This window comes from Gavialis gangeticus, unplaced genomic scaffold, assembly GCF_001723915.1.
Source record: "Gavialis gangeticus isolate Ggan-Ray unplaced genomic scaffold, GavGan_comp1, whole genome shotgun sequence".
Lineage (NCBI taxonomy): Eukaryota > Metazoa > Chordata > Crocodylia > Gavialidae > Gavialis > Gavialis gangeticus.
This window is the reverse complement of record NW_017729032.1, coordinates 173,436,788-173,459,219: the sequence shown is the minus strand read 5'-3', so window position 1 is coordinate 173,459,219 and position 22,432 is coordinate 173,436,788. Positions and strand designations below refer to the sequence as shown.

Genomic DNA, 22,432 nt, shown 5'->3' with positions numbered 1-22,432 from the left:
TACCAAGTGGAAATGCAGCTTGCATCTTAATTAGCAAATTTCAAAAACTAGAAGGGGATGAAGAGAAAGGGGAGGAAGGAGACAGATCATCAGTTATGAAAATGAGTAACTTACCCCTCTTGCTGCTAACCAGCATAATAACCATTCACATTTATCCTAGGCAAGTGTCCTCTTGTCCTATCATGCCTGGCAATTTTTATTTAGCTAAATAGCCACCAGACCCACACGTAGGTCACTTGCCAAATATTCACCTAGGTTCATGAAACGGGAAAACTAGTTCATTAAAGAACTGGATTAGATGGATTTAACACCAGTGATACAGTATAGTTTGTTCAAACCTTTTCCACGTCTCCTTTAAAAATAAAAAGCACAAAAAAAATCAATATCATTATCAAGCCAAAAGTTTCACATTTAGCTAGTCTTAAATTGAGAGTTAAAGGTGATATGTTAGTGTCCCAGTACTGAGAACAAGATCACAAATGCTTGAAGCTCTTTTGGGAAAAGACTGTTTCATTTTACTTGCACAGCCCCTAAAACAATGGAGCCCTGGTCTGTGACATTCCCACCATGAACAATACACCAAGAACTCAAGTTTAACAGTTATTTCAGCAGAGTCTCCCTCCCTACTAAGAAACAGTGCAGCACCAAAATGAATAACAAAAGATATTTAGTTGAAAATGTTTTTTTGGATGTTACCCTCGCCCCCCCCAACACACACACTCTTAGATTAAAGGGAAATAAACTTTTAAAATCTGCAGATTTCTTTTTTAAAGAAGCCTATCAAAACTAGAAGTAGAACCTACTAATGAAACCAAAGGATTCAAGTTATTTAACTGATTGACTGGTTTGGAACCAGAAAGCAAATCTTACACATAGCCAATTCATGTTATGCCCACACGGTATAATTCAGTGATGTGTACATACTGAAGTTCACTCTGGATAGTAGCAGCAATGGCAGCAGCAGCACAGCTCCATTAACGCTCATTTGTGCTAGGACTAATTAGCCTGCAAAGAAGCACTTATATGCTGCTTCCAGTACCCAAGCCAACATTATGCCATACAGACTGTTTTCTCTATAAACTTACACTAACAGATTTTTCCCCCCTCCCAAGTCAAGCTAGCCAGCCTTATTTGAAATGCTGCACAGACCTAGTTTAGGCACATTTTAGCCTTGCCTTTGCCCTTGCAAGGAGCTTGCTTGCTGGCACAGGGAAATTCACAAACATAATTACTACAGTTATATAGGTACTAAAACCTCTGTGGATACATTTATTTTGAAATAAGTGACACGCTGAGTTCTACCACTATAGGCTATGCTATATCCCCCACTTGCAAAATTTCAAGTCACAAAAGGAAGTTTTTTTATGATCACAATGCAAGCTGTAAATACTTGGATTTTCTGATTCCATTTTGAAGTGGTGTTATAGAATTATTGTGTTAACTGAATGAGTTGAATATATAAAACATTATGAATTACACAGACAAAATGCCATTTTTTGCAGTTACACACAGCTATTTTATAAGGTTTCAACTCAGCTCTGAACTTGCCTTTTTATTCCTAAGTATTGATAGGGTGGAACAAAAGATTTGACATACCATCTGTTGCAGGGATCTGCAACAATGAAAAGGACCAAGGATAGTTTTAGCGATATTTCAAGCTGAATGGCTTGTTAGACATTCATTAATGATTTTTTTTTCCTAGTATATGAAGGTTAACTTTAGACATGCTCCCATCATACAGAGGATTTTGAATATTCGGACCATACTGAAAATTCAGAACCTTTACAGAACTGGAATGAAGCCTAGAAGAGTAAAAGAAAGTATTCTGGTATTATAGGAATACAACAGATAATGACCCTTCAGAAATAAAGATCCACAAATCTTTTGAATCCATGTCAAACTGAGATTAGTGCAAGAACCATTAAGTTTAAATAAAGAAACCTTTTTGCAAGCCTAAAATACTGAAACCAAGAATATCTTTACTTTTTCAGTTCAAAGGATTTAGAGTGCCATTACACTCTGAAAAGTAACTGAGTGGTTAGATTGGATTTCAGGTTTACAGATTAAATGTGCTATTTACATTCGGAAGCTGGTTCTTCCTAACTCCCCAAATTGCTGGCTCTTTTCAGTTGCAGTGTCACAGACGCACATTCTAATTCAATATTTCCAAGTCAAAAAGAATGATTCTCTAATTAGATCACTAACCTAAAATTTGTACAGAAGGCAAGGCAGAGTGGCATCGTATAGGCTAATTCAGAGGCATAAGCTTTTGTAAGCAACAGATTCTTTGAATTTGTCATTCTACGAGTGGATCTGCAGGGAGCGAGGGTTTTAAATAGAAAGCAGTAGTTTAAATAAAAAAGAGATGCAACGGGGAGGAAAAAGAGAGGACACTGCTGAGAGATGCAAAAGGAGTTAAACAAAGTGCATTCATAGGGACACACAGGTTATAAAAAGTTAGTTCAAATAATGAGATGAGAATCCATAGCCTCTGCTTAAGCCGTACTTAAACAAAATCTAGTCTCCACATGTAGTTTTTAGACTCAGGGCTACCCTGTGCCCAGTCCCATATTGTAAAGTCCACTGAGAACTGGATTGGACACATGGCAGGCCCGGGGTCCAGGATACAGCCATCTACTCCCCAATACATGGGTAGCAGGTCCTGTGGGTAGCCCCCAGCAGTAGCAAGATTGGATCTGAGGAATATTACGGTTCATCCAAACATTGTGCATCCTGCCATACACATATGGCATAGCAGGATACACAGTTTTTGAGCTTGGGAAAAACGTTCCTCAGATTCCACTCTCACCGTTATTTTAATGCCTGCCAAGGGCCTCAGATGCTACAAAATCTCAAATAGATTTTTTTAGTTCATCTCTGCTGATTATGTATTGTCAGAGGGATAATAGAACCCAGCTTAATCCCATGCAGCTGTATGAGTTTTGCAGTGCTATAGAGTGTAAAAAATATAAGTGCCAGCATAAATCTAAAGAGATGTACTTCTGATTTATGGAAAGAAAGAACTCTACAGGAAGAAGACACCATTTTTACATCGGACTACTACTGCCTCCTCATTCTCCATATATTTTGCAATATTTAGTGAACAAGAGTACTAAGCAAAGCCAAACAAAGACATATTTAAGATTAGACAGCCAGTATCACACCCTCAATTAGAGGGCCAATGTGCACTTTATTAAAAAAAATGCTTGCCAAAATAACTGCTTTCACTTTATTGATTATCTGATCCTACTCCTAGGAGACCCAGTAAAATATTCTGTTTTTCTGCAGTGATGCTGGGAATCAATTGCAGCCACATGTGAGATCAATCACTGGTGAGGTCTGAATTCCTTGGAACTTTGACACCCCCGCCATGGGATAAGACAGATACCTTTTTAAAAAGCTAAAGCAAGCAACAAATCTTTCACTGAAGCCACAGAAAACCATTTTCCTGAGGCAGAGATCATGCAAACAGGACAGCTATATAAATTTTCCTTTACATCAAAACAATCTTTTCTACCATGACAGTTTTACAAAACAGAAAAAAAACCCAAAACCCAAAACCAAGTTCCATGCATGAAAATATATCCGTAGGATGCCAATTAAGCATTCTCTTTATGTAACAGTGAAGTCAGTCTTATTTTTTTAGGCTGAGGAGTTCACATTAAAAAGAAACACAGGAAGAAGCATTTGTTTTCATGAAAATGTCCAATTGCTAATGCATCTGCTTTCCCCTTTGTTTTAATTATATGCAGTCCTATGCATTAGAAATCAGTGCAGGGCTTTCTTCATACATCTAAAACTGGAGTGTACACTGAACCCACTGAGTAATTCAAAATGCTGTCTTTGCACAGCTCTTAAAGAAGCAGTCCATCTCTGCTAAGTAATCCAGGCATCACAGAAGATATTCTCTCTTGCCCAAGTGAAAGACATTCAAAGTTCTTCTCATCTTCTTCTTGCAGCCACATGGCAAAGCAGCAATATCATGGGCAGCGTACACAGGATTCAATTGTTCGTTAAAAGCTTCAGTAGATTGCCCGAGGATTTTTGGTGCTATAGTAGGCCTCACATGCAGCTACATAAGCAGATTCTGGGAAGAAATCATCATGGTATTCTGCTAAAAACCTGAGGGGGAGGGAACACACACAGAAACAGAACATAAAGACTTTGTTTAAAAAGAGGAGGTACTGTGAGATTAACAATTCTCAGAAGCATATCCAGCACATGGAGGACTACACAAACCAAATTTTAAAGTGTAAAAGGCTCTCAGCCATAAGAAATACTGCCTCATCCTCAAATACCAAGAATTTTGATTGTGCTACACACAAAATCCCCAGTTAAAGTACATGTGAAAAATTCACTGTGAAATAGTTTCTGAGAATAAGCACCTAAAAGCAAGAGATGACTAAAAGTTTTTGCAACTACATCTGTTGCACCTACTCCCTATGCCTACTCTGTACCTTTCATCAATATTAAAAAAAGGAATGTAATTATCTCTATGCATCAGATATATATACTGTCTCTTGGATGTCTATGAACTATCTGTATCCTTAAAAATAAATACAACCTCATTAGTCCTTGTGTATGCCTGTAAGTAATCTGTCCCTTCCATCCTTCATGGATTCCTTGTTCCCAAGACACTGCTGTACAAACCCTTGAGTCTCTGCAGACTCTGCAGTTCTACAGCTGTATAAGTTGGCATTTTCTCGAAATAAGGCAAAAAAAGAAAAACCTTCCATCACAGCCACACTTTGTCTGGCTAGCATGTGCCTTTCTCCCATATAAGCAGAGAGTGGAATTCCCTAAACAATGATGTAGCTGCTAGAACGTGGAAGAATTAGCTTCTACAGCTAAGTATAAGCTCCCCTTTTCTTGACATCCAACCCCCTCCTTTTTTGGCAGGGGGGGCAAGGAAAGGGGACAAGGGAGTCCCTAGAGAAAGGTCACACTTTGATTCATGATAGCACGGAGGCACAGAGCCAGACTACGGTACATGCCAACTATGTCAAATGTGTCATCAATCATTGCAGAAAAGACATCTAAGCTCTGGTGACATTTTAAACCCAAAGGTGTTGAAGATCCACCCCCCAGTGCCCCACTATCAAGCCCATGAATCTTGTAGCAGACCCACCCATCACATTCAGCATGCAGGGCCGGTCCAGGGTGCATGCTCAATGTGGCGCTCAAACCAGACCATCCATCCCCATGCGCTGGATCCAGCATGTGGGACTCATGGACTGACCCTGTGCCCTTCATCCAGTCTGCACACCAGCTGCATACCATTCATCATTCATCTGGCCCACAGGGCCTGACAAGTTTGACATACCTACATTTACCAATTTGCTCATTTGTATGTATGAGTGAGGAAAACAATGGAACTAAAGGATACCAGAGCTAACATAGGTGCATTATTCAGGTCTCACTGTACATGTCTGGACTGCTAGTACACTTTATCCTTTAGAAGCCAAAACTTCAATCAATTAGTATAAGATACTTATGTTTATACCTGTGGTATCCAACTTGTGGCACATGTGCCAACAAGCATCATAGGCAGCCTCTGTGTTTCATGTGGCAGATCAGGGAGAGGGCAGGCAGCAGAAAGCAGAGAAAGAGAATGGAAGTGGCACTCCAGGCAGATGCAGGACTTAATTTGTGGCACATTTACCAAAAAGGCTGGCCCCCCACTGGTCTTTATAAATATTCATTTAAAGTTTATCAGTACCTACACTGCATACAGTCTCCCCAACCTAATTCTTAACTATGGTGCCATAACTATTCCTTTTGATGCTTTGCATTTCTTAAGATCAAAGGATCCTGATGAGGAATACTCTGTGTACATATATAGCAAATTTAAAAAGGAATACATTAATTGTTGAACACTCAGAAGTTCTTATTTAAAAACCAAATTTGTTGTAGGAAGAAGAGACAAAAATATGAGAAAAGGCATTTCCTATAACCTGTGCATTTACTTAGACACATTATTCTTACCTGGACATCAAATAAGTTCCCAATTCTTGGAAAAATAACAAGAGCAATATAAAATATGAGCATTTTACACAGTGATCAGCTCTTTGATGTGTCACTATCCAACCTCGTCATTCTCCTCTTAATTAGTTCATTTCACAGAAGTTAATACTGCAAGAAACTGTGTAGAGTGGTAGAGGTCTGTCTCTCTTATTTCATGTAAAAAATAAATAAATAAAATAAAATAAAATAAAAAGGGGGAATTGAGCCTGTTCTCTTGCTATCCTAGGCAATGAAAACATAACAATGCCTTTCTAGGTTACTACAGCAGGAAAATCCTTCAGGGAGAAATATTACTGGAGTCACATTAAAAAAAAAAAATCTTGAACCCTAAGATGTTAAAGCTGAGGGGAAAAAAGTTAAAGTGAGCCACTTGCAGAGAACTGAGCTAAGAGTCTCATTAATTCCAATTATGAGTTTAGAAAAGTTCACAGAAAACTAAATGGGTGGAGAAAATTTTAATTTAAGTGACTTTCTCTCTTACCCAGTACCATATAGCAGATCTTAAGCTGAAGAAGACATGGGTTTAAAGCCCTGCCGGGCAACTGCTACCACCTTGCCCTCACACAACGTGCTGTTACAAGTTTTCAAGACACAAGTAACAAATTACAGGAAATCACATTAGAAGAACCCCAAAATTGTTGAGTTAAATAATACCAGAAGTAATACAGTCACCTGAGGTAGAGGGCTAGAGAGAAAAAGGATGTTCTTGTGTTTAAGGCAGTGTTTCCCAACCAGCATGCCATGGCACAAAAGTGTGCCAACAGAAATGAACAGGTGTGCCGCGGAATTTTGTCGTGGCAACGAGCTACCATAGGTATGAGGATAGGAATGCCTTAACAGGCGTGCTGAGGAAAAGTTTTATTAAAGTAACTGTGCTTTGGGCTGGAAAAGGTTTGGCAAAACTGGTTTAAGGCATGGGTCCAAGTGGCTCTGCCACAAACCGATACTGGCAAAAATATCATAATGGTTATGTAAAAACTAAAACTATAATCTAATACAGGTGTCGGCAACCCCCAGTACGAGTGCCGAGCATGGCACACAAAGCCATTTTCCTCGGCACGCGTTGGGGCTGGGAGGCAGCCTCCTGGCTCAGGTTCTGGGTAGCTGCTGATACCCACAGAGCCTGGGCTGCTCCCAAAAGCCAGCTGGGAGGATGGAAGACCTGCTGCAAGCAGCCCGGGCTCCGTGGCTATCAACAGCTACCCAGAAGCTAAGCCAGCTGCAGCCGGGAGGCTACAGACTACTGCTACCTCCCTGCCCCAGAGGGGCACAACCCTGCATACTGCCCACCCTGCACCCGTGCACACAAGGGAAGTGTGACCCGGGCAGCGCGGAGCTTGCAGCAGCAGGCAGCTTCCCTGTGTGGCCCCTCTGTGCGCTGCCACTCTGGGTCACACGCTGTGCTCCAGCAGGCCCACAGGATAGCAGCAGGGCCAGCAGCACAGCACATGCAACCCAGAGCACCACTTCACAGAGGGGTCACACAGGGAAGCTGCCTGCTGCTGCAAGCTCTGTGCTGCCAGGTCACACTTCCCCTGTGTGCACGGGAGCAGCATGGACAGCACGCAGGGTTGTGCCCCTCGCTGCTGCCCCCACCTGCTGGGGAAGTATGGCCAGGGCAGCGAGGAGCTTAGAGCAGCAGGCAGCTTTCTGCACTGCCCGCTGTGCCCGGTTCCACACGCTGCTCTGCAGAAGCAGCAACGAGGACAGCACAGCAGGGAGCACTGCCAATATCTGCTGCTGCCCTGGAGCCCGGGGTCAGGTCTGGGGCTGGGAGGCAGCTAGGGCCAGGGCTGGGGTGGGGAGGCAGTAGCCTCCTGGCTACAGCTGGCCCAGGTTCTGGGTAGCTGCTGATAGCCATGAAGACTGGGCTGGGGGCAGGGGCACAAACAGGGCATCCTGCCATGTACCCCCTGCCCTCGTTTTGTTTTTCTGGTATGTCAGCACTCCGGTGCCTTCCAAGGTAAGCATTGTGGGGTTTTTTGGCACTCTGGCCAAAAAACATTGCCTACCCCTGATCTAATGCATGATCTTTTTCTGGTATTGCCTAATTAAGTATTCTACACTGCATCTCTAACAGCTTTTTGTATGTAAATATGCACACCCAACTGGCTTCTTAGTGGTTCCTATAAAAGCTCTCAGGTAATTAGGCTCAGTACGTGACAAGGTAGTACAAAGAAAAAAAGGCATATATGAGGATAAGATAGTATTGAAAGTAAATGTATAAAAATTATTCTAAGTTTAAAAAATTGTAAGTATGATGAACCAATTAAGAGTTTCTAGTATACTAGTTTTCCAGTACAATGGTGCCCTACATCTTTTGCCCTAAAGGAATAAAAGGTTGTTCTTCAAAAATCAATGAAACTGAAGCTACTTTACAGTGAATCTGAACTAGTTTTAAAAGCACCATATTTTAGCAGTTGCCAAAACTAATAGACGTGTCCTAACTCTTTATCCTTGAATAAAAAAAAATATAGAACCACAAGAGCTGTTACAACAATGATTCTCAACTTCAGCCTCTCCTCTCACCTCACCTGCTGCCCGGCCCCCATGAGAAGAGGTAAGCACACCACTTGCTCACCCTTGTCGGACCACTCCTACTTTCTCCCCCAGCACCGCCACTGCCACCCAGCCCCTATGCAAGGAGGTAAGCACTATAATAAATTAATTGGCTTTTGAAATGGGGTTCACAAAAGTTATAGCAGGGGTGCCTGGAATCTAAAAATGTTGAGAACAACTGTATTAGAAAAATCAAGAGCGAAGTAATACTCATCAGTACCACATGACTTCTGCTGGTCACCTGCCAATTAAATGCCACTTTGCTAGATTTGCCAAGATACATAATGCAGTATTTAATACATGAAACAAACATACTCCTTATAAAAAAGAATTCAGAGAGATAATAAAGCCAAAACTTTCCCTGCCCTCAGAAGTGTCTACCATAAATATTATATGTCCATTTTATTCACAGACAATGAAAATAACACCTTTTTAGGTTACCATAGCATGAAAATTCTACTAAATGATTTATTCCTGGAGTCACATAAAAAAGGTCTTGACTCATGAGATGCTGAGGGAAACAAAAAGAGTTAAAATGAGCCACTTGCACAGAACTGAGCTAAGAGCCCTTCATGGATTTTGATTCTGAATTTAGAAGACACCAACTAAGCTCACAGTAAATTAAAAGGGTGGTAATTTCTTATCTAAGCAACTTTTTAAACTCAGTACCACATAGTTTTAAAACTATCTCACTCTAGGAACTGCTATGTTAATAAAATGGTAGAGCCTGTAACAGACAGAGCTTGGGTAATGTTTTCAAGAGGTTAAAATCAGACTCTTGGTAAAGGCTCTTTCTCCTCTTCAAATACCTAAGAATCATTAAGAGCTCAATGCAGAAGTTAACCAAAGTGACATTTGGATGGGAGAGAATTTTTACCTTAAGAATTATTTAAGAAACAACCTTTGGCTTCAATATAAGCATAGTACAAAACAATATATACTTCCAAATGAACAAGTCAGGCAGAACGTTATTCAGTTCAATTTGCTTCTCACTTCCCTGCTGCTCAGAGGGAGTGGGAAGAAACATGCCTCAACCCTACACCTGGTACAAATTACTATTTTGATTATTCACTGGCTAGCGCTGTGGTAGAAAAATGGAGCAAAAGCGTAGTCCGTGCCTTGCATCTGATTATCAACACCCATCTCCATCTAAGTGCAAAGAAGGAGAGTTGCAGCCCTGCCAAAAGCCATTTTTCATCTCGGCCTGCTACTATAATGCAGGTAACTGGCATGGAGTAACGTTAGGGGATTTATAGTCTGAACCTTGGAATGAACCTTGATGCTTCACTTCTAGTGGAAGTAGCATGACTATACATTGGCAATTACCAATGTAATCCACAAGCGAAGATTTAGAGCTGCACTTCTTTATTTAAAAAGAAAAAAAAGCACAGTATTTTGAAAGTGTTTTTAGTTTTAAATTACTCAATGTCACTTCAAAAACCTTGGATTATATTCATTATTTATTAAACATGACCACCAAGTTAAAAAGCTTAAAGGCATCTTCTGTTTTACAACTGTCCTCACCCTCGTGCATGAGCAAGCACACAAAAACACATTCATTTTTTTTATGGATAGGAAGACACTAAACAATTAGTTAAATTACCATGAGTTTCAGTAACATTGAAGGAATTACTGCTTACAGAAAATGCTGCTGACAACTTACATCTTACATTCAGCAACCAAAATCTAAAAATATTCTAATATTGTAAAAGCCTTAGTCTGCATGACTGAAACAACCAATCAGAGTGTGAATACAGCGCTGGGACAGGAGGTGGCACCGCAGTACAGGGCCACCTTGATGGCGAATGTACAGCTGGCCTCGCCCACCATCCCCCACCCTGCTCCCTGGAGGCAGTAGCAACACAGCAGATGAAACAGGGGGCACAAGGCCAGCAGCGTTGGCCTTACCCCCCCACCCTGCTCTCTGAAGGAACCCATGAACAAACAGAGCGGGGGAGGCGAGGTCATCAGAGCTGGCTTCATTCCCCACCCCTTGCTCCTTGGAGGTGGTGGCAGCACCGTCGGGGAGCAGCAAGGTCAGGATACCATGGGGGGTGAGGGCCCGCCCCCCGCAATGTTGCCGCCTGCAGGGCCAACGTGATAGCAGTAGGGGGAAGAGCCAGCCCAACATGGGGGGTGGGGGGAGAGTGGCCCAGAGCCAACATGGTGGCAGGATTCTCTTACTCTAGTCAAATATTAAACTAAATCTCTGTTTGTATCTCTCTCAATGTATCAGTAGTATTTAGGGGTGCACTGCTAAAGAATTTCTTGGCTGATACCAATAGCCGATTATTAACTGGCCATATCGGCTGATACCAATCCAATTGTCGATTTACAGGAATGCAGCTGGGCAGCTTGGAGAGCATCACCCTGCCAGTAAGTCTGTGGGTGGGAAGGGGCTTACGAGGTAATCATTAAGTAATGGGGGCAAAAAGAGGCCCCCATAGAGGGAGAGGAAGGGAGTGGTGGGGCAGGGGCAGACGCTACCTAGCCAAGGTGGTAAATGCAACCCTGGGGCCAGGAGCGAAACAGAGCCACAGGCAGCTCACCCAGGTGGCACAGCGGAGGTAGGGAAGGGGGGCGGCTCCCCACTGCTGTACATACCCCTGGGGGAGATATGGGGGGCATGTACCCCACCCCCCAAATTTGTATGTGGGGCAAGAGCGGGCTGCCCACTGCAGGCTCAGGGCCAGAGGCTGCACCCAGAACGGGTGGGAGCGGGGCAGGCTCAGCTACACAGGGCAAGCAGTGGCAGCAGTAGCACTGGCTACAGGGAGTTTTGGAGTGGCTATAGCACCAGGGCTCCTGAGGGAAAGGCAGCAGAGTGCAGTCCCCAAGCAGAGGTGGTGCTAGGGAAACCTATAGCCACCATAAAATTCCCCATAGCCTCCCTGTAGCCACCCCTCCCAGCGCCACCGCCTGACCCACACAGCTGAGCCTGCCCTGCTGTCTCCAAACCCACCCCTGGCCCAGCCCCCCTTCTGGGAAGAGGCTGGGCCCGCCCCTGGCCCTAAGCGGGCAGCCCTCCCTCACCCTGCGCACAGATCCAGGGGGGGTACATGCCCTTATGCCTCCCCCAGGGGTGCATGCAGTGGCAGGAAGCTAACCCCCGTCCCTCCTCCCATGCCCCCTGGATAAGCTGCCTGCAGTTGTCGTGCTCCACCCTGGCATCATATTCACCACCCTGGCTGGGCAGCACCTGCCCCAGTCCCTCCCCCCCTCGATCTGCACCCACGGTGAGGGGGGGAGTGGGGCAGAGGCTGGGGCAGGCGCTGCCCAGCCAGGGTGGTGAATATGATGCCAGGGTGGGGCACAGGGCAGAGCCGCAGGCAGCTTACGCCCCTTCCCTCCCCCACAGACTTACCAGCATGATGCTGTTCTCCAAGCTGCCGAGCTGCATTCCTGGCTGCATGCATGCTGCAGCTATGCATATGCAGGTGGCATTTATCGGTAGCATTATCAACCAAAAAAGCCAACTGCCAACAATGCTAATTTTCTTTGCATCAGTGCCAATCTAATATGTGACTGATATATCAGTGCACCTCTAACAGTATTATATATATATTTTTCTTCCTTTACGACGCAGAGGCAAGATTAGCAATATACAAGGCGAGCTGCCTTAAAACATTAAGAATTAATGGTTTGAGGGATGAAATGAGTTCTACTAATATGAATAGCTTCTAATGAAAATACTATCAACTTTTAGTTACAGAACTACTTCCCAGAATCTGAAAAGCCAAGGCGGCTTCACAAAGATAAATGCATTTCTAATTTCAGAAGCATCATCTTAGAAACTAACACTTCTCACTACTCCAAGTACAATAAAAGTAGTGAATGGGGAAAATGACAACTAGTTGTCACTTTCTGGAGGGGCTGTAAAAAGTAAATGCATTTGACTGAAAGGACATTTCTAGTGTAGAGGGAGCAACATCATCAAATCACAACTGTTACCCGAGACACAAAGCATGTAGAAGGAAAGGACCTGAATTTATTTCTCTCTTCTTCAAAAGGCTCCTCTAGTACAGGATAGTAACCATTTATGAAGGGGAGATTATCCCAGTCACTAGCACTGTAAACTCCAATTACTTATTATTTAAACAGCATTTCGGAGACAAGGCTGCAGAGTCTTTAAAAGAAGAATCAATCCAATAATATATTTTATTACATTTGTACCAAAAGCACATAATTGTGCAAAGGAAATTTTTAGATTGTACCCAACACAAAAAATATATAGCAGGAAGATTTAAGTTAGTTGCAGCTGGTCAGCAGAGCAACTAATCAGTAGCTTCTGACTGAGAGCAGTTCTTGTGCTACTTTCCATTGCCTTTGACTCCAAAAAAGAAAATAGCTTTGTGCCACAGATGTATCCAGACCTATTCTAGAAACAAAATCTAAGGGTAAGAATTCTTGGACTCAAGGAACCATTACAGAAATTCTTTTTTCCCGTCATTACGTCTACACTTGGCAAAGCCTTGCTAGTACACCATAGTGAAAGCCGTATCTTTCACTGTCCTTTAGATACTTATGGAAAAACCTTATGCTAAATAATCTTACCCATTCACAAGCTCTCCTCTCAGGCAACCTTTTTGACCTTTCCTGGTCCTCTTTATATGATTTCCCCAACCTTAAGACAAACTCCAAGTTACACACATACCTCAATGAACCTGACTGTTATCACAAAGTAACAGCATACCTGTCAGTTCCCTTGCTCAACTGCCACCACAATTTTGCCTCACTACAAGACGTTTTGAATTGTTTCATAACTGGATAGGGTCATTTGTTTCACAAACCCGTTTTAATTTCAAGAAGTTCTATACTCAAAGAAAAATTACTTTGCAAGTTTTGTCCACGAAGAAAATTCACACTATACAGGATTTATAGGTAGGTGGGCCAAGTACAATAGATTCAGCTTTCATTTAGTAAGAAATATGACAGTAGATGCTCTCTACATTCTTCTTCTCTTACAATAGCTGTTTGATCTCAATTTTCCAGACTATGTCCAAAAGCAAACTGAAGTGTGATTGAAAAGTACTGAAGAACAGGGTCTCAATATCAATTTAGAGCATCCATCAGGCCATGAGTAAGCGTACTGTAAAAACAGCTTCCAGACAAAAGTAGTATATTAAGACTAAGAGAGTACGTTTCTCAATCCAAGAGAGACTGCGACAGCCCAAAGACTGAATGAAACTATAGATCTGAAAAAGTGAATTTCTCTCTCTAAAGTTCAGAGCTGAAATCCCCACCTGCACTAGGAATAAATTAGTGTTAGCTTAACTGATTCTATTTTTAAATAAAATTTTAAACATGGTTGATAATAGAAGTGTTTAATGCCAATCAAATAATACCTCATCTTCACTGGCTGGTGCCAAAAAGCCTATGGGTTTTCCTCAGAGGCAAGAAAGCAGACAGGAGAGTGGACTGCTTTTGAGTGCATGTGTGTGGGGGGACAGAAACAGAGTGGGGACACAGGTTAATTTTGTATTTTAATACCTTATTCCCTTCCTATCACTTTTTATCTGTAATTCTAAGCCACCCTGAGTATTTAATTAAAATCCAAGATAAGGGTTTTTCCTCCCTAATCAGCATGGGAAAGAAAAATCAGCTCCCTGAACAGTACCAGGCAGAGGGATAGTCTCATCTTAGATTTGAGTTCCGGCCTGGAGCAGGTGGAGGCTCAGCTCTGGCTGTTCCTAGGCTTGAAGACAGAACTGAGCTATTATCCAACTTCAGGTTAAAATAATTCATTTGGCAGGGGAGACGCATGCAGCTGGAGGACATGCAGAATAGACCACGGGGAGAGGAGGGCACAGGAACATACAACAGGGTGTGTCCCCATAGCTGGGAGCCCAAATAAGCTGACAGCTCCCAGCCACAAGAGCTTTCTACTTGCCAGTGCAGAGGGAGGCCAGAATCATGGATTCCAGACTCTCCTTACACGATCAATAAGGCATTATGGGTTGTGAAGCTCAATCCCACAATCATGCCTTCTGCCATGCACTTGTGGAATGGCAAGAAGAACGACTGTGGGACTCATGCATCAGATCCCATGGCACCTTTATTTGCACATCTGCCAGGGGCTTTAAATTCAAAGTCAACTTGGATTTGGATAAATACAGTACATCTAGCAAATACACAAATCCCTTGTGGTCCATTAATTGGATTTAAAAGAAAAGGAAGAAACCTCAGCCTGCTGCACAAAACTCCCTGTTTCCACAGATGATTATACTCCATCAAGTGAGCAGATTCTTGTCTCTAACATACATACAAAACAGTTGCTGTTTCATATAGTTGACAATTTCAGTAGAACTGGAAAGAGAAGATATTTTTACTCAACATTTCCTAATCATCTTCCTTCCCAGAAATGGAACTGGACACCGGATATAATTTGAAAAGAAAACAGACAAGCTTTCTCCAACAAGAAATTTCTCCTCTGCTTATAAATAATAGTGATAAAAAACTGTCTTCAAAATAAAGGTTTAGCTGATTTCTTAAGTATTTGGTAAATTACATTCTTTTGTGCCTTCCTTCTCTGTCACAGATAAAACCAAAATATAAAAAAGAGCTACCACAAAGTCTCCCATTCCAGTCAAGATGCTGTTATAGTACTTCGGTTTTAAGTACTCCACTTGAATAGACATTACTAGAGTTACCAAGAAGAGCATGTTTGAGACTAGCGTTCAAAGACTGGGTAGGACAACTGCAACAAAAGCCAAGACAACTGGTTTACAGTAACTCACAAATGCATGCAAAGGCACAAAGCTTTTGTAAAGCAATACTTGGAGACCTTCCTTCAGGGAGCATTATAACAGCAAGTTCTCCAAGTTGTCTACAAAATATGGAAATTCCAATTTCAAGATAAAAAGACTTTTATCTAAATAAGCATTAGCACAGTGAACACTGCAACAATGCAGGAAACACTTCAATCAAATCTTTAACCTTCTAAATATTTCTGTTTCAAAGTGTACCACCCAGACAATTAACTACTCTAAGAAGAATAAAGATTAATAATCAAGGAACCATTTTCCCCAAGATTGAGATGCAAATCAATTGCTCTAGCACAATGAGGTTCACACTACAAAATCACTAACTTTTCACAGGCAGCCCCTCAGAAAAAGTTATCCATACTGCAAGGCATACAGTTAAAGAGTCCATAGGGCCATATCAGTAACACTCTATTGGAAATTCATTACATCTCTCACATCTATATTCTTTTTAAACTGAAACGTATTTGTCACAATATACTGAAAGGCATAGATGTTATTGTCACTTTTTGGTTAATGCTGACTGTTCCTTTGGCTCCTAAGCCAGTCACGACTAAGTGTCAACTGCCTAAACTCAGCCTAAGACACAGTGTGATAAAGTTCAACCAGATTTACAGCCATCACAACTTAGTTCCTTAATATCTATGCAACAGAAACTGATATTAAAATTTAATTGTACTGAGAAGTTATAAACTAATAGCAGAAATCGGGTATTAAAGCTAATATATTAGAACTATACAAATTGGTGCATTTTCTTTATGCACATTTGGACATGCCTGCAAATACAAAAAAAGTAGCAGGCAGGTCTAGAAAGGAGTTTTTGTTGTTGTTTTTTTTTTAAACAACAAACATATTGGTAATGCCAAGGTTATTAAGCAAAGGTTTTGGGCTAGCAATTTTTCATGGATGGTAGGAAAAAAAGCTTCCATTACAAAACACGAATACAAATCTGTGTCTCCACAGTATCCACATGCCTCAGGTCAGGGCATAGGATCAGGGCCAGTTATTTCTACTCTTAAGTCTAAAGACTTTCAAATAACCCCTCAACCCTGCCAAATTCATGAGAAGCATTCTCCGCTAATCAACACACTCAAAATTGAACAAAACCCTGCCTAACAACAAATCTAAAGCCTGTCAAAATCTTCACCTTCACTATGATCAAGGCACCCCACAATAAAACTAATCAAAATCCATGGATCCTACACACGGCTACCACAATATACAACTCCCAACCACTGCACCAAATGTCTTCATGGGAACTTTGTGGCTGAATGTGCTCCCGACTGAACCAGTGTGCTCCAGACTGAATAAATAATAAAAGGATACATGCCCAACCACTAGTGGGAGAATATGTCACAGAACTACAGTTCCATCTCTGACCTTACAGTTCTTGTTCTCAAAGGCTACATAATGCCATCAGAAAACAGACCTGGTAACACTTCATAATTTCAGTGGACACAAAAACCATGGACTTACAGAAGACAAGGATTTTATGGCTTGTAATAACTAATTTGCTCCCTCTTCTAATCTTGGCTCAGCATATAAAAACGCTCATGTATAATTTTGGTTTATCTATTTGAACTATTCTTAAAATTATTCTCTAACTACTTCTGATAACTGTTGTTTCACAGGTTTCCTGATAACTTTTCTTGTTCACTGGTCACTTTCACTTACATAATGAAGTTAAACAAAAGTAATGATGTTTAATTTACATCTAGGAGAGAAGTAGATACAACCTGAGGAAGGATATTTTATCCCCAAAAGCTTACGTGACAACTTCCCCCAACTACTGAAGTAGGTCCACGAAAAAATATTACAACACAAAGCTGGATACTTGCATTAAGAAGTTCTACCTTCCAGACAAAAATGTCATTCAGTTTACAATATCACTTTTAGAGCTACAAGTCTTCACAAACCAGGATTTTTTTCTTTAAAAACTTACCACCAAAAAGATAAGGTTCTAGAGACTGAATTCTTACTTCAGTTATATCTTTGTAACCTCAGTGCTTCAGATTCTACCCTCAGTAACAGCTGTATGCAGAGCTTATATTCCCTTATAAAAATATATTTCCAGGACAAGTCAGATGCAGTTTTCTATGGGTACTAGCCAACATTTATGGGTACTAGCCAACATTATGGGTACTAGCCAACATTTTATGCTACAATTCTGCATTACTACGTTCATGTCTACATACCATGGGTAGACATCTAGTTTCTCCCCTTAAATCTGAATTTCTGGAGTTCTTTCAATGTTTCCACATTTAAAGGTTCACTCTTGTAATTTAAAATATGACTCATTACTTGTATGTCCATTTAGGTTCCCAAACTGATAACTTAGAGGTCATTTCCTTTCTCACGACATGTGCCAAACATTGAAGCACCCCCCCACAAAAAAAATCACTAGTTTCTCCTAAAAGTTTAGACCATTATAAGCTTGTAGTTGTTGTTACAAATAGGTGATGTCAACCTACCTCAGAAACATCTCAAAGTGTTTTACCAAAGCTTTTAGGTTTTTGTCAGGAAAGCACATCTTCCCCAGTATCTCTGGAAGCTTTACTGTAAATAAGAAAAATGAAAAATACTTAGCCTATTTAATTTAATTATCATCCTTATATAGATTTATTACTCACAAAAAAGGAAGATAAAACTGCTTTGCACAGCAGCTTCTGCCTCCCTTTGGCAAATACTTAGCACCACAAAACTCATCATTTTCATAACAAATATGCCTAAAAAGTCAGTATTATCCTGTTTACTGAAGTTTAACAGTGCACTAGAAGCATTTTTGCTTTTTTTAATGAATGGTTGTAGATCCAACACAGACTCAAAACACAATAGATTTATAACCGTTTTAAATTCATATTTAAAATGGATTTTAAAAAAGCTGATGCACATATTTTTCAAGTACAACATGCCAAATATACAAAAGGTTCCATTTAGCAGTGTTGTGCCACCCTTGTGAATGAGGCACATACCAACAATTTGCTTTTATATAATTTCCTAGCAGGACTATTAAATAAATGCCGTTTTGAACTGTTAGTTCCTATTTAAGTCACACAACAGTTGAAAGTGCAGGAAACCCTCGCCATTCGCAGACTTGCCATTCGCGAGTGTGAATATTCAAACCCATGCTCTCTCCCCGCACGCTTTCCCCGGCTCTCACGCACTCTCCTTATAGCTTTCATTAATTAACTGATTTGCTGCTGCAGTAATTGAGGGAGCGTGACAGCAATTAACTCTCATTGTGGATCATGAGTTTCTCCAAGCTCGCAGATCAATTGATCTGCCACCCCGTTCCCAGGGAAACTTCTCTCTCAAGATTAGGCTTCAGCAGGTCCATCCAGCCCGCTCCTCTTCCCTCCCCCGCTGCCAACAGCACCGGCAGCGTCTGTGGGAGCTCTGCACTTGCTGCCACCGGGTTCCTGCTGCCGGGCTCCTGACATATTCACGGGTTTTGCCATTCACAGGGGATCTCTGGAACAGATCGTCTGCGAATAGCAAGAGTCTCCTGTATTTGACAACAGGAACCTTGAAGCTGCCGAGGAGCAGAGGTGGTGCAAAAAAATCAAATATTAATGGAAAACCACCAACTTAAGATACAGATTGTCTTTTACTCTACAGTTTATATTTTACCAAACATCCGCAGCAAATGCTGAGAGCCGTAGATGTATGAGGGGGGAGGCAGCTGATCACTTGGCGGATAGTTCTCTGGCATCAGTTTCCAGGACAATACCTAAATACAAAATTTCAAAAAAATTAAAAAAAAAAATATATTGAGGTATGATCAAGACTGACATAGACTATGGTCTAACTAGCTCAGAGTTCTAAAATAGACAACTAATAGTTTCTTCATTTATTCCCAGAAATGTCAAGTGCCTTTCTAGAACTGAGGGAGAGCACTTGATTCCCGAAAACATGTCCAACAGCTCTTAAAACAGTTCAAAATCAAAAGAAATCTTGTCTCTTAACATTTCCTGGACCATCACAGGTACAACAATGCTCCAACCCTATCAGAAATTTTAACACTTGATTCTCTAGCAAAATGTGTATTTTGGTAAAATGTTTTCCTATTTCACAGACAGCTTTAAAAGTCTATTTATTTATTTGCTGTAAGTTTCACAAGACACACTATAATATTAACAATGCCATATACACGGTCCATGCCCTCCATTCACCACCCGCAGACTCCTGACTTGTGACCTTCCCTGTCCAATTGCAGAAAGCAAAACATTCAGCATGAGTGTTACAGTTGATAAAGAACAAAGTGCTGGATCCAGGGAAAAAAAAATCCCCCTTCTCAGGCACACTCCATTTCTTACAGAGTAGTATTTGTTCTTATTTTACTACAAATAACAAATAATATTAATTACTAAGGTTATACATAAATGTACAACTAAAGATTATTAATAAAAACACATTTCATTCAAAGATATGCATTGCTGTTTCAAGGTGACCTCATTTTGAAAATGAAGCAGTGTATTTTCTCGCACAAAAGCATGTATCATTTCCCAAAAACAACTCCTGGAAACTGGGGAGGGGAAACTGATTGAGAAAATATGATAACAACAACTAATGCTAGACAAAACCAAAAGCAACTCCACCACAGTTCCACAGGAACCAGAATAATTTGCAGGCTTAACTCCCTAGGTGCTGCTACTCAGTTTTTTACTACAAGGAAAGTTCTTTTTTCTTCATTTTGCCTTTCAAAAACAAGATGTGCATCTTACTCAGGGTGCATGTATGTGAGAAAAATATAGTGTGTTAGACAAAGTTAGAGCTTTGCACATCCTGGAAACAGAATGGGAAAAAACGTCATTAATAGTGGCTGGGATTGGAAGCCAAATGTCAAGACGCTTGAAATTTAGTTAGCAGCTCTGAGCATCACAATATCTTTTATGTGCCTGACTCCAGGAGCGAAATTCACCATTTTAATTTGAACACCCAGGTTCCCCATGAAGTAAACAAGCAGCACTAGGCAATTATGAATAAGATTAAGATAGTCAGCATACCAGGAAGATCATCTCTTGAACCTGAGAGAATTCAAACACACCCTCACCTCATAGGATAGTACCCTAACCATTAATCTATATGCTAGATTGGGATGAGAACTGCTTACATATTTTGCACTAAAGAGTCACTGGATAAAATACATAGTGTGGGCAAACAGGGATCTGAATTCCTCCATCCGGAAAAATGCAGCTGTCACTAAGTTACAGTACTTCCTTCCCTCTCTCCCCATGAACTTTAAATTCCTTCCTATACAATCGTCCCACTTCAACCAGAAGTGATTAATAGTGTTATAACCAGGGATCTGGGTTTTCCATTCACCATGGAAAAACACGGTAAAATGCGGAATTTTTTTTCCTTTAAAGGAGAAAAAAGTGGTAAACTGCAGGTTTCCCCCTGCAGGCTGGCAGAGTTCCAACCTGCAAGGGGCTCAGGGGAGTGGGAGGAGGGCTATCAGGAAGGGGGTACCACATGCACACGGCAACCAGGCAGCGTGGAGAGCAGCTTCCACAGTTCCCTGCAGTTAAGTCTAGAGCAGGGGTGGGCAAAACACGGGCCACAAAGCCATTCTACCCAGCCTGCGGAGTCCCCAAAAAAATGAAGAAAATTAATATTTCTCTGCCCTTAGTTCCTGTCAAAAATGACAGGAAGCAAGGGCAGTAGGACCCAGAGGAAACCTGATGGGCTCCAACAACAGCAGGGCCTACCCAGCCCTGCCCCCCAGCCAGAAGCCCCAGCCAGGGTTTCTGAGCTGGGAGCATGTGGCTGCTCTGGAGCGGGAAGCTCAGGTAAGGGGGGGAAGTGGGGGGACCCCAGGCAAGGAAGGAGCACGGGGCAGGGAAGCGGCCGCTCCTCACCCATGCCCAGTGCCTCACGCTGCAGCTGCTTGCAGCCTGTGTGGGGCTGCCTGTACCTGCTCCAGACAGCCCCATGCAGGCTGCAAGCGTCTGCAGCATGGGGCACCGGGCGTAGGGTGGGGGAGGGACCGCTTCCCCCCCACGCTCAGCTTTTTCCTGGGCTCCTTCCCTGTGCAGGGAAAAGCAGCCCCTCGCCCACCCCATGACCGGTGCTCCCTGCTGCAGGCACTCGCAACCTGCGCATGGCTGTCTGGAGCAGGCACAGGCAGGCCCAGGCCAGCTGCGAGTGGCTGCAGCGCGGGGTGCCAGGCATGGGGTGGGCGAGGGACTGCTTACTCCCTCCCCACCGCGCTCAGCACCACCTTGTAACCTGCCCCGTTGCCAGGCTGGCAGTGGGGTGGGTTACAAGCTGGTGCTGAGCACGGGGAAAAGTGGCCCCTCGCCCACCCCCATGGCCAGTACCCCGCGCTGCGGCCACCTGCAGCCCACATGAGGCTGCCTGTGCCTGCTCCAGACAGCCCCACACAAGCTGCAAGCGCCTGCAGCAGGGAGCGCCGGCCGTGGGGCGGGTGAGGGGCCTTTTCTCCACACTCAACACCAGCTCCTTCCCTGGTGAGCAGGGGGTTGGGGCTGTGCACTGCCCCCTCCTGTACTGCGGGGCTGGGGGACACTGGGTGTGAGTGGGCGGGGAGCCAGTGGGACCACAGGGCCTGCACCAGTGTCCCGGGGCCAGTGCCAGTGGGGCCCAGAACAGGGTGGCAGGAGAATGGGGTCCCAGCTGGCAGGGGCTCTATGGAGCCGTGCCAGCTCCCCACTCCCTGCTGATGCAGCCCAGCCTGGCTCCACAGACCCCTGCCAGCCTGTGCCCCGCTCTGGGCCCCACCAGTGCTGGCCCTGGGACATTGGTCCCAAGACGGTGACCAGGAGGCGGGGCACCTGTCAAGGGGTGGGGCTACCCACGCGGCCCTCAACAACCTGCCAAAACTGGGTATGCGGCCCTCCACCCAAAATAATTGCCCACCCCTGGTCTAGGGGGTGGGAAGGAAGGATAGAGGCCACCATAGTGAGGGTGAGAGGAAGGAAGTTGGGTAGGGCTGGGGCTGCTGCCCAGCCAGGGCAGCATGTGGGGCCTGGGGTTTGGGGTGGAAATGAGTGGCCGCAGGGCCCAGCTGGACTGGGACAGAGCCATTGGCAGCTTGTCTAGGGAATGGCGGGGGGGCTGGCTCC

At 43.0% G+C, this 22,432-nt stretch overlaps 1 protein-coding gene across 1 annotated transcript in view; it reads right to left on the bottom strand.

Moving 5' to 3' along the window:
* Nucleotides 1-1,697: 1,697 nt before the first annotated feature.
* Nucleotides 1,698-22,432, bottom strand: part of MSL3 (male-specific lethal 3 homolog (Drosophila)) — a 63,503-nt gene continuing 42,768 nt past the window's right edge. Inside the window, exons 11-13 of the mRNA XM_019524783.1 lie at nucleotides 18,975-19,074; nucleotides 17,816-17,900; nucleotides 1,698-4,122 (exon numbers count right to left, since the gene is read on the bottom strand). Coding sequence (XP_019380328.1) covers nucleotides 4,023-4,122; nucleotides 17,816-17,900; nucleotides 18,975-19,074 — 285 coding nt within the window. The 3' untranslated portion in view covers nucleotides 1,698-4,022. The remainder of the gene's footprint in view (nucleotides 4,123-17,815; nucleotides 17,901-18,974; nucleotides 19,075-22,432) is intronic.